Below are 11,894 nucleotides of genomic sequence, written 5' to 3'. Positions count from 1 at the left end.
TACTAAGGGATCCGACAAGCAAACGAATTGATTTACTTTATCGATTATCTTTTGAAAACAGTATACAAGAGAATTCAACTTTCTAACTTCATTTGTACAATTAATAATGAATTATTTTTATCGGTGCACTTACCGCACTGGCATTGGAATGATGATGATGATGGTAATCCATTTTGATGCGTTTGCGCGGACTGACCACGCCCTCATCACCACTGGACGGGCATTCCTCGAGTTGTTGTTCTGGCAATTGGAAACGTTGATTGTGCACATGATGGCGCAAATCTACAGATGTCTTACCACAACGTCGCCGACTGTTGCTGCTGTTACCATTTCCGCTGTTGTTCAGCGTCACCTCGAGCGTTTCACTGTTGCTGTTGCTGCAATTAACGGCCGGTCCTAGACGTGCTATCACTGGTGAATCGGAACGCAATCCCATGCTGCCAGCATCATCGTCCTGTGCCTGACTGTTGTTGCTATTGTTGCCGCCACTGCTGCTGTTGTTGCCCGAGTACTCGTCAAAGTTGCGAAAACGTCGACCCACATCGTTAAAGTCAAAGTCGATGGTGTGTCGTGCATTGCGAGCCATGCGCATCCTTGCCTGCACCATTGCAGCCGGCGACATAGGCATCGAACTCTGTCCCACCACCGATGGCAGCGTTGTCGACGTCGATCCACTGTTGCTCACAATTGCCGAGGCAATGCTTGGCGCGGGCATCGCGTTGCTGGACGAGCTGCTGCCGCTGCTGTTGTTCACGGGTGTGCCACTGTTGCCGTTGTTGTTGCCAGTAGTACTGCCAGCTCCGCTGCTACTCCCTGGTGTGCTGCTGCCGGGTGAGCAGCCATCATTGGAGTTCTGATGCCGGCTAAAGGAGGACGCGCGCGAACGTGACTGTGACGATTCATAGCGATTAAAGCGTGACGCGGATGTCGATGACGTTGAGGAGTTGCCTGCAAAGAAACATAATTGATAAGAATAAGACAGTTTTCTCTTAGCAACTCAAGTATACTTTATACATACCCGCATTTGGTTGCTGAGCCGTCTGTTGTTGTTGCTGCTGTTGCGGCTGCTGTTGTTGCGGCTGTTGTTGCTGCTGCTGTTGTTGCTGCTGCTGCTGTTGCTTCTCCTGCTTGTCATAGAAGGCATCCTGGCATTCGCGCGAGGCAAAGTCCACTTGCAGCTTGCGACCACGCATGATCGTGCCACGCATATCCTTGACCGCAGCCTGCGCATTCTGCACCTGATCGTACAACACCAGTGCCAACTGGCGACTACGATCGATGCTCACTTTGGTCACTGTGCCGAAGCGTGTGAACTGCGATTGCAGAAATGATTCGGATACCTTTTCGCCAACGCCATCAATCCAGACGCAATTCGTGGGCATTGATTTGCCAAAGCCAAGCTTAATCCGATTGCTACCCAAATGTTCGCCATCCATTTTACGCATGGCCTTCACCACGGACACAATATCGGAATACTGACAAAAGGCATACGCGTTGAGTCCTTGCTTCTTGATGTCGATCTCAATGATCTCGCCAAAGCTCTCAAAGTGCACGCGCAGCTCGCTGGCCGTAATGTCCTTCTCCAGGTTGCCAATGAAGAGCGTACGCGTCGATTTCGGATGATATTCATCGAGCTCAGCTTCATATGGCCGAAACTCATTGTCCTCGACATCGTAGCCCTGATAGGGTTCCACTTCGATTTTACAGCCAAAGAAATGTTTGTCGTGTGAGACCTCGAGCGCTTTTTCCACATCGTCCGGTTTCTTAAAACAGACGAGCGCATAGCGTTCCGAGTTCTGACCCACGACCTTCACCCACGTGACCTTGCCGTGCTTTTTGTACTCGTGAAAGAGACCATCCTTAAGGGATGTGTCCGAGGAACGTGCGGGCAGGTTGCGTACTCGTATCGCCAGCGGTCGATTATCTTCGGAATGCACCACCGGATTAGCGGTCAAGCAGCCGCTGCTGCTACTGCTGCTCGAGCTACTACTGCTGCTGCTGCTCGAACCGCAGCCACCGCCGACATTGCCACTGGGATTTGAAGAGTTGCCTGCGTACAAGATGAGATTGTTAGTTGTGTAATGAGCAAGTAAATAGTTAAAAGTGGTACTTACTGGTAACTGCTACGCAGGACTGCAGGCTGCGTGAGCTGCGCGATGAGGTGGATACACCACCGCCAGCGCCTCCACTGCTACCTCCAGCACCAGCGACACCGCCGCCAACGACAACATCAGCACAATTGCCCGAAATCGGGCTGGACGCGTGCGAATGCGACGATGAGTGCGACGACGCCGACGATGAGCTGTGCGAGCTGCTGTAACTGCTCGGCGAACGCGAATGGGAGCGACTCGACGATGTGGTGCTCCGGCCATGTAAATGATGACGCGGCGCTCGACCACCACCGCCGACCATTTGCGGCGTCGCATTCCCATTATCGACGGCTGCTGCCAAGGCGGCGGCCACATTTAAAATGTCGCCGCTTCCGCTAACTCCGCCACCACTTGCTCCTCCTACTCCGCTGTTGCTGTTGTTGCCACTTGAAGCTGTTGCTGCTGCTGTTGCAGCAATTGGCATCGTTGGAGTGGCCGTGTTTATTGTATTATTTAAACTATTACTACTAAAACTATTGTTTGTGATTGTACTTGTCGTCGTCGCTGCTGCTGCTGCTACCGCCGCTGCCTGTGCAACACTACTTCCGCCACCGCTTCCTGGGCCGCCACCCGGCGACTCGGAGCCACTGCGTCCTGTGGCCGATTTGAGCAGCTTATTCAGTTTACTGACGCCAGCAACGTTTCTACTGCTGCTGCTGTTGCTGCTACTACTACTGTTGTTGTTGTTATTATTGTTGTTGTGTTGCAGGTGGATTTTGCGTAACGATGTTTCATCCGTAGCACTGCCCGCATACGCAACACTGCGATGCATGGCGGTTGTTGTTGTGGTGGTGCTTGAGGATGCTGATGCCGCTGCTGCTGCCGCCGCAGCCGCTGCCACCGCCGCGATCGTGGTGTGCGTATGCGGCGATTGCGAGTGGGCGGGTGATGTTGCAACTGCTGCGGTTGCTGTTGTGTACGAGGCGGATGTGTTGTAGTGATGATGATGTGGATGCGAATGCGGATGATGATTGATCGGTGAGCTGCTCATTATTATGCCGCCAGCTGCTGAGACGCCGGCATTGCCACTGCCACCAGGACTTTTCAGATGCGCTGTCGTCGCAGCAGCAGAATCGTACCATGACTGCGGTACGCGTGTGTTTTGGTTAATGTTGTTGTTGTGCTGCTGCTGCTGCCCTGGAGAGGCTTGCTGCTGCTGCTGTGGCGTTGTTGTCGCTGCTGTTGACAGTGCACCGCCAGCTCCTGCTGCACCAGCTGCTGATGCTGTTGCCGCTGTCGTCGTCGTTGTCGTCGTGTTGCTGCTGCTGCTTGTCGCTGACGCACCAACTGCTGCTGCTGCTGTAGTGGCTGCTGCTGCTGAACCATTCCTATACAAGCGATCTCGAGCGCGCGATCTTTCGCTGCTGTTGCTATTGTTGTTACTGCTGCTGGTGACAGTTGCTGCTGCTGCTGCGGCGACTGCGTTGCTGGTGGCTTGTTGGTAAACTAGACGGCTGCGATCGTAGTAGTTCCTTTCGAAGCTGTTTGTCGGTGGTTCTTCTGTAGACCTGCAATAGAATAAATACAATTCGATTTAGTACAACAAAAACCACAAAACAGTTGGCAGCACTTTGTGTTAGTTTTTGGTTATCGATATGCTGTTGATTACATGTATCGTTGGTTATATCATTATCGTTATTACTATTATTATGATTATTGATTGGCCCCCACCCACCTCCGCATAATACGTTTGTTTTTACACAGAAGAAAACCTTGTCAATTTGCGGCTGCAACTGCTGTTGCTGCTGCTGTTGCTTCTACTTCGGCTACTGCTCCGGCTGCTAGTCGAGTTCGAGAAGGAGTTCATCCGGTTGAGGATCGATTTTAGCCTCGCGCCAAATGGGCGCCTTTTGTTTTCTAACATGGAGGCAACGATCGTTGCTGCATCTGCCGACAGCCCATGGAATAATTATTTTTTTATAATTTTTGGATTTTTTGAGCACACGAGAGCGAAAAATTTCACCGGCGAAAAAAATAAACGGCGCCAAATTCAACGTCTGCCGACGTCGTCGTCGTCTGTTTACGCGGCAGAACTTGGCGAGTGTTTTAACTTTTTTCTCTTTTTTTTCAATTCGTTTTTTTTTTTTTTTTTGCGGACACACTCAAACACACACGTACACACGCATACACATAAACATGAGCCGGTGCCGGGTACAACACAGAAGAGGAAGACTGCTGCTTCAGAGAGCGAAAGAAAAAGAGACTGCTGATGCTAGGAAAGGCAAACCGGTTTCGTATTATTTATTTATACACACACACACTAGTTTTAAATTCGCTTTGCTTCAATAACTATTTTAGTTTTGCAACACATCAAAATATAATATGTTTGGTTTTCGTTTTTCTGATTTTCTACAGTTTTTCGTCAATCGTTTTGCCGCCGCTTCTACTTGGTGATCTGCTTTCATGCCGTGATCAGGGTGACCGCGAGTGCTCATTTCAAAATATACTATTTAAAGCCGCACAAATATACCGCTTCGCATAACCAACCACGAGCATCGGCGAGCAATGTTGCCAGACCGTCAAGGCATTGTCGCATGCTACTTAACAGCTCTGTAAACGTTGGTATATTTTGCTTACATTTGCTTGGCATTTGCCACTCGTGAAGCATATAAATAAACTGCTGCTATTAAATATAAGTTTTATTATAAAACCAATCAACTTGAAGCAATAAAAATCAGAAACACAACTAAACAAGAACCAATAACAGCACACTGTTAAGCATATTTCAACAGACTGTTAATGTTATTGCAGCGCTTATCTCACTGCTATTATTAGGGTGGACCCAAAACGACTGTTCACACACACACGCAGCCAAACACCAAAAAAGTAACGACGCATTTCCCAGGTAAAAATTAGATGTTGCGTCTACCTGAATGAAAATCAACCCTGTCATAAATTAACTTGCGACGCAAAAGAAGGAAGGCACCCAAATGACAGGCCAATATTTTCACACAAGGGAAAACGGGCGCGACCTTAACTAAAGTTGTCTCTATTGTTTCCCTTTGAAGGGAAAACGTTTTCTAACTACACCAGAAAAAAATAAAGCAGCAATAACAGTGGGCATTATTAAAAATGACACACACATTTACATAAGTACGTGTGTGAGTGTTTCGAACCGCCCTTGTGACCTTAGCGATCGATTTGCAGCGAAAGCGTTCAATGGCATCACAGTCGGCTTATGACACAGTTCGATAATCTGCTGCGGCTGCATTTATTTATACCCAACTGGAAGACATCACTGCGATCACTTACAGTTCACACACACGTGCATATGCTACTGTGCATTTACATGGAAATCATGGCGTAATGTAATTAGAAATTTCCCATAGAATTGCCATTAAAACTGAAGGGCAACAACGCAACTGAGGCGACGTGTGAAAAATGCTGTCAACAAAATGAGCAATTTACTAAGGCTACTTCGCATACATTTAGCACGTCGAACAATAGTTTAGGTCATCGTAAAGCAAAGTGCAATAGTAGAAAATATCATGTAATTATTTCTCCATGTTTAAAAACAAATTTAGTATTGAACGTTTAATGGTATAGAAATCTTTTGAAGTTAATGACTAAATGGATATCTTTTTCTTTCTGAAAAATAACATCGTTTAAGGCAAATTTAATATATCTGTTCTAATGTCGATTTCATTAGAATACGTTCTAAATGTTATATATAAAATTACTTTTATTTAATAGATAAAAAAGGAGTCAAATATATTATAGTAATGAGAGTTATCTACTATTCAAATTTCCATAGAATTCATTAGATATACTGAAATTTTTAAAGATATTCAGTTTTATATGAAATTGGTAAATATGGAACTGCTTTAAATTTCTTTGACTTGAATTTAAATGTAATTTATTTATAATAAAACGCTCACTTCAATCGCAGTTGCACAATTTCTGAGAATATTCAGTTGTTTGATGAAAAGATTAAAGAGAATGCCATCATCTATAATAATCAAGGGATTAATATTTTATCCTTTTTAAAGTGATTATTTCTGGGTGAAATTGCTTTTGTCTTTCGTGTGGAGAATACAATTTGTTGTGTTAAAGTTAAGTAAATATCCTGGCTTACTGTTTCGCCAAATGCAATTTTGTATTTGTTTTCCGCAAACACACATACACACATATATGCACAGATAAGCACTCGCGCACACACACACACACACACATACATTTGATGAATTGAAGCCCCATCCGAAAGATTTTTAAAGCCGCATTAAGCGCTTTAAGCGCGCCAGGACTAACAAAAGGGGAGCGAAGAGGGGAAGATGCTTAAAACATGCCCATGTATAACATACACGATATAGTATTATATAGATATATATATGGTTTAAATGTATGTATGATAGATAAAGCTGCAGTTTCCAGTTTCAGAAACTGCTGGAAATCATCATGTATGTGTGTGTGTGTGAGTGGGGGAGTGGAGAGAGTGTTTACTTGTGTGTGTGTGTGTGTTGCAGGCAACCTGAGAATGAGTCAGGCGGTTGGGCAGCTATACATGGTAAATAGCCATTCACATATACACATGTATGTAGTTACAGACGTGAGTCCATATAGTCAGCTATATGCTAGATATATATTCTATATACCAAAAGCAATTGCATTCACAGAGCTCAGGCTGTGGCAACTGCCGCTTGCCCCTTGGTGTTGCTGCCGCTGCTGCTGCTGCCACTTGCCCGGCATGCGCAGTGAGGCGGGCGAAAAATCAATTCAGCTAAAAGTGCGCCCGGTTAGGGAAGTGCAGGGCCAGGCCAAAGCACAGTGTCGGAGGAGGCTAGGACAGCACCGCAGAGCAGAGGCAGAACAGAACAGAACAGAACAGAGCAGAGCAGAGCTGCGGCAGCTCTCCAACACAATGGCAACATTTGTTGCGCCGCAGCAGAAGCAGAGCAAAGTAATCCCTGAGTTCTAGAGACGAACTCCCGGCATCCTCCTGCTCTCCTGCTGTTGGGAATGAAGCTCAGGACATTGCCGTAAATTGCATTACTGCGACGCCCGACAGCGAGTGAGTGTGTGGGTTTAAGAAGGGGGGGGACACTCTTATGTAATACATAGAGAGAGAGAGAGAGAGCAACGACAACATCACAGGACAAGGCTTGGTCCTGGGCTAAAAAGTTTTGCGGCTGCTGCTGCTGCCAACTCAGCGAACGTCCTTGTTTGAGGTTATTTCTCTGTATAACTGAGTATTGTGCATGTGTGCGTGTGTGTTTGGGTGTGTGTGTGTGTTTGGGTGTGTGTATATATGTGTACAACTTTTTTGCAACTTGAAATTCCTGAAATCCCTTTTAGCCTTTCATTCAATCATTGCTGAAGCTGACGGCAATGGCAACAACAACGACAAAAACAACACCAACAACAACAGCAGCGACAGTAACAACGACAACAACAACGACAACGACGACGGCGGCCCCATTGGATATCAAATGCGGGAGCTTCGGACTGCAGCAGTCAAAGTAATTTGAGGACTCTGCCACAGCCCGTGGGGCGTGAAATTTATCAACATCAAGCAAAAAAAAAGGGAACAAGAACAACACAACAGCAACAGCAACACCAACAGCAACAGCAGCTACACACAGCAACCGCTTCTGGCAAGTTGAAGGACACGGGAATGACAGCCGCCTTCAGGACATTGCAGGCAACGGCAACGGCAACGAACGTAACGTAAACACGAAATACGAGACTTATAAATAAGCAACGCTCAGCTCACATCCACATTCACAGCAATCAAACCCTCTTTGACCAGAGATATTAGAGATATTTCAGTCTGTATCGCAGCACATCAATCATCTGCAATCGTGCTTAGAATCTTTTAAGGATCTGATAATGCATTGTTACAAGTATTTTCGCAAATTGTGTGAGATATTTAAAAGCAGCGGAAAGAGGAGGATTCTAGATAATATGATTCTCTGAGCAAAAAAGAAATATCCAAATTCATGTGAAATTCATTTTCAGAAATATTCTTTAACATTTTGATATTAGCCAAGTTTTTTTTATTAGATTTTTTTTTCAACTATTCTTAAACGTTTTCTTAGTTTCCCTTGTATTTCAATAATATACTTCCTTGATCATATTAAAAATATTGAAGACAATTCCCCTCAATTCTTTTTCAGCTATTTTCTTAAACGTTTTGCTGACTTACTTTGTTTAAAATTGTTTAATATTGAAAACGTTCAGTTATTTTATTTGAGGTTTAGTTTTTCCAGTGTTTAATAAAGGGACAATTTAAATATTATTTTAAAACTAGAGCTATCTTCTTTTATTTTAAATTTAACACTCTCATAAACCGAAACGTTTAACTGGCTTCAAATAACTTTATTAAATGTTGTTACACTATAGAATTCTCTATACGAGAAAATGAGTAACTAAGATATTAGCTATTTACTCTTCATGGTATTTCCTTTTCCCCTCTAATAGATGTTGTGGAATCTTATATTGAAAAAGCATACAAATTCAATCATGTGAAGTCAGAGTGCATAGTAAACTGAACTACAATGTGGTTATACTTCAGACAAATATTGATAATGTTTTCAATGTGAATCGTACCAAAATAATAACTAATATTTCAGTTAGATTTCAGAAAAACTTTTCAGTACTAATCACGCCCAATCATAATATCATTTCCTTGCAAATTAAAACCATAATTTCAGTTCTTCTGGCAACCTTTCACAGATTTTGTTGAATGAATATGCCATTCTATCGAATTACTTTGCTTTAACCATAAACAAATTTACAGTTACAGTCGCAATGAATACTCACACTCACTTCGACAGCAACTGTCTGTCTATCTGTATTTGTATCTGTATCTGTATCTGTATCTGTGCTTGCTGCTGTTTTCGAGGCTTTTAGGCCAACTTCTGATATAAACAATAAAATTTCAGCCCGGCAAAGAACTGACAGCATTGAAATGAGTTTTACTTGAAATTTGCATTTTACATAATATTATGCGCATTTAAAGCAATGAAATTCGATGTAAAGCTCTCATGCTGCTTCTTCTTCTTCTGCTGCTGCTGCTGCTGCTGCTGCTGTCGACGCTGGCAGCGGCTTTAAAAATTACATAAAACCTGCAACGACGACGACGACGATGTCGAGTGGGTGGCTCAACGAGCCCTGGGCGGCGGCCTAAAGAATGCAACGCTGCAGCAACTAGGAACAGCAAAAAAAAAAAAAAATAAAATAAAATGCAGCCAGCTTTTTGCAGCAGCTCTTTTGGGTCTTGTTGCTGCTCTCTTATTAACTTAAATGCTGGCGACCTCAATTAAAGCTGTGGAGATGCGCGTTGCGTATGCAGATGGGCCACAGAGGGGCAGCTATGGCCGGGGAGGGGGTGAGGAATGACAAAGTCAGAGGGCAAAGTTGAATAAAAGTTGAAGCTACAACGACAACGACAACGACGACGACGACGACAACAAAAAATGACGCAGCGCTGCCTGGCGAAGAAGTGAAGGCAAGTGACGCAACCGGAAGCAGATGAGGCGTTCTCTATGTATGTGTATGTGTGTGTGTGTGTGTGTGTGTGACTAAGTGGGCTGACTGGGCGTAGCAGAAGGAGCTGCCTCTCATCCTGGGCCCGGCTTTGTCGCGCTATTGAATGAAACTTGTGTCTACGACGAGGCGACGAAATGGGGGGCGAAAGCGGGGGAGAGGCGGGGCAGGAACAGGCACACGGACAGGAAACAATTTTCTGTTGTTGTGACGCTGACAGCAGCTTCTCTGTCGACGTAGCAGTCGCAGCTGACGTCGCACGAAAAACAAAAAAAAAACACAAGCGCATGCGCTGTAATATTATGTATACGCACAGGAGACCATATACAGTCATATATGTAGGTATGGTATATAGTTAGCTAAGTGGTATGCTTGTATTTGTTGTATATAACATTTGCCACCCACAGCCGCGGGGCAACAACAACAACAACAAGAACAGCCTCGATACCAACGACAACAATAACAATGAACGACGCTACATAAATTGCAGCGGGCAAAACGACGAAAATAGACGGCAGAAAATTACTAAAAATTTGTGCAGGCAACTAAGCAACAACAACGACAACAACAACACTAAGGACATCGGCAACAACGACAACACTAGAGACAACAACGACGACGACGAACAATAACATTGCGGCCCATGAGAGAGGCGAACATCAGGAACTGCCGCAGCAGCTACTAAAATGAGGTCGTGGAAATGGAAAATGAAAGCAGTTCGAGCCAACGGCTAAAGGCAAGCATTCGCCTCCTCCCTCCACCTCCTGCTCCTGCTTCTGCTCCTCTCCTGCAACTAATGCCGGCAAAATGAACTCCACGTAGTCGACACAGGGCAGGCAAATGTTTGTTCTGTGCAAAATCTAATGAAGCTTTTGGGGGCGCTCTTGGCAACAACAACAACAACAACAAAAACAATAACACTGACATGTCTCTCATTGTTATTGTTGTTGTTGCATTACATTTTATGTATCATATGCAACTTGGGAGTGGCTTTAAAATACACAGATGCACAGCAGCAGCAGCATCAGAGAGAGAGAGAAAAGAGTTCTGGATGGATGGACGAACAAGAGTCGAGGACAATGGCAAACATTTTCATTGCCTACTTTTCAGCGTGTGTTGGGCTAAATAAATATTAAGAGCAGCAACAACAGCAACAACAACAACAGACACAAAGACCACTCCCAAATACGCACTTTATATGTATGCATATATGTTTTATATATATTTCATACAACCGTATATATGTAAATACAGAAGTATATAAGTTAAAGAACAGCATTTACATTTAATGGAAGGCCATTAACAATGGATTACAGACATTATGTGGTAGATTCCTCATTCGTATATCCTTCATGTCTGCATTGCAATGGGCTAAAAAATGTACTTCAACTTGCTGCAAATATCTGTGGCAGACAGATAAACGAAACTGCAAAGGTAGAAAGCACATTGCTTTATGAATAATGTTTATAATATTAAAGATATTCAAAGCAGAAAAGTTTTGCTTAAAGAACTTTGATCTCTTTAAATAGAAAAGTGGATTAGCATGATTATATGTGTAGAAAATTCAAATTACATTCTGTAAACTGATTAGCTTTGATATCACAGCAAAGCAACTATTAGATTCAAGCGAATAACGTTTCAGAGGAAGAGCAAATTGACGAAGCAGCTTTCATGAGCTTTAAAACAAAGCAAAGCTCTTCAATTAGCATATTAATTTGATAAGATTATTAGCTTTATGTATGAATAACACTTGAAATGTATTTATTTATAATTGTTTATAGTATTGAATGAAGTTCTAGTGCAAACACTGTAATGTCGATGCCTGAAAGCAAGTATATGTAATGAGCTTTTACAAATTGCAGGAGCTTTAATGTACTTTCAAGTAAAATTTATATTGAGCAACATTTAAGTCAATTAAAATCCGTTCAAAGCGTAGAAAGCTCATTAAACTAATGCACTTTGTATGTTTTTTCTTATTTGCTTTGAATATTAAAATTAGTATGTACGTTTGTTGATTATAAATACAGTTTACTCTCTATTCATATTACGCTGTCAAGCATAATCTGATAATGTGCAATTTTTCAGATAGTCAAAGCATTTTCAATTTACAGAAAACAATTCAATCGATGTTCTTAAATTACAAATAATTTTATCCAACTCTCTATTACAATGAAAAGATTAAGAGCAAAAAATGTATTTAATAAAGTATAATTCCCTAAAGAATTCCACATTCGTTATGTAATATATTCCTTGAATAAA

At 43.2% G+C, this 11,894-nt stretch overlaps 1 protein-coding gene across 13 annotated transcripts in view; it reads right to left on the bottom strand.

The window, feature by feature from the left end:
- Positions 1 to 11,894, bottom strand: part of LOC133850639 (protein split ends) — a 76,886-nt gene that overhangs the window by 16,228 nt on the left and 48,764 nt on the right. For 8 of the 13 annotated variants that reach the window (XM_062286775.1, XM_062286805.1, XM_062286821.1 and 5 more), the window contains 3 exons: positions 2,115 to 3,658; positions 1,019 to 2,050; positions 134 to 948 (listed from right to left, as the gene is read on the bottom strand). In XM_062286775.1, the coding sequence (XP_062142759.1) occupies positions 134 to 948; positions 1,019 to 2,050; positions 2,115 to 3,658 (3,391 nt within the window). Of the gene's footprint in view, positions 1 to 133; positions 949 to 1,018; positions 2,051 to 2,114; positions 3,659 to 3,825; positions 4,533 to 11,894 lie in introns of those variants that run through there. The other 5 variants (XM_062286799.1, XM_062286860.1, XM_062286867.1 and 2 more) reach the window with 3 other exon arrangements.

The sequence above is a fragment of the Drosophila sulfurigaster genome, chromosome 2L (assembly GCF_023558435.1).
Source record: "Drosophila sulfurigaster albostrigata strain 15112-1811.04 chromosome 2L, ASM2355843v2, whole genome shotgun sequence".
Classification (NCBI taxonomy): Eukaryota; Metazoa; Arthropoda; class Insecta; order Diptera; family Drosophilidae; genus Drosophila; species Drosophila sulfurigaster.
The sequence above is the reverse complement of the archived record's forward strand: the minus strand, read 5'-3'. Positions and strand labels throughout refer to the sequence as shown.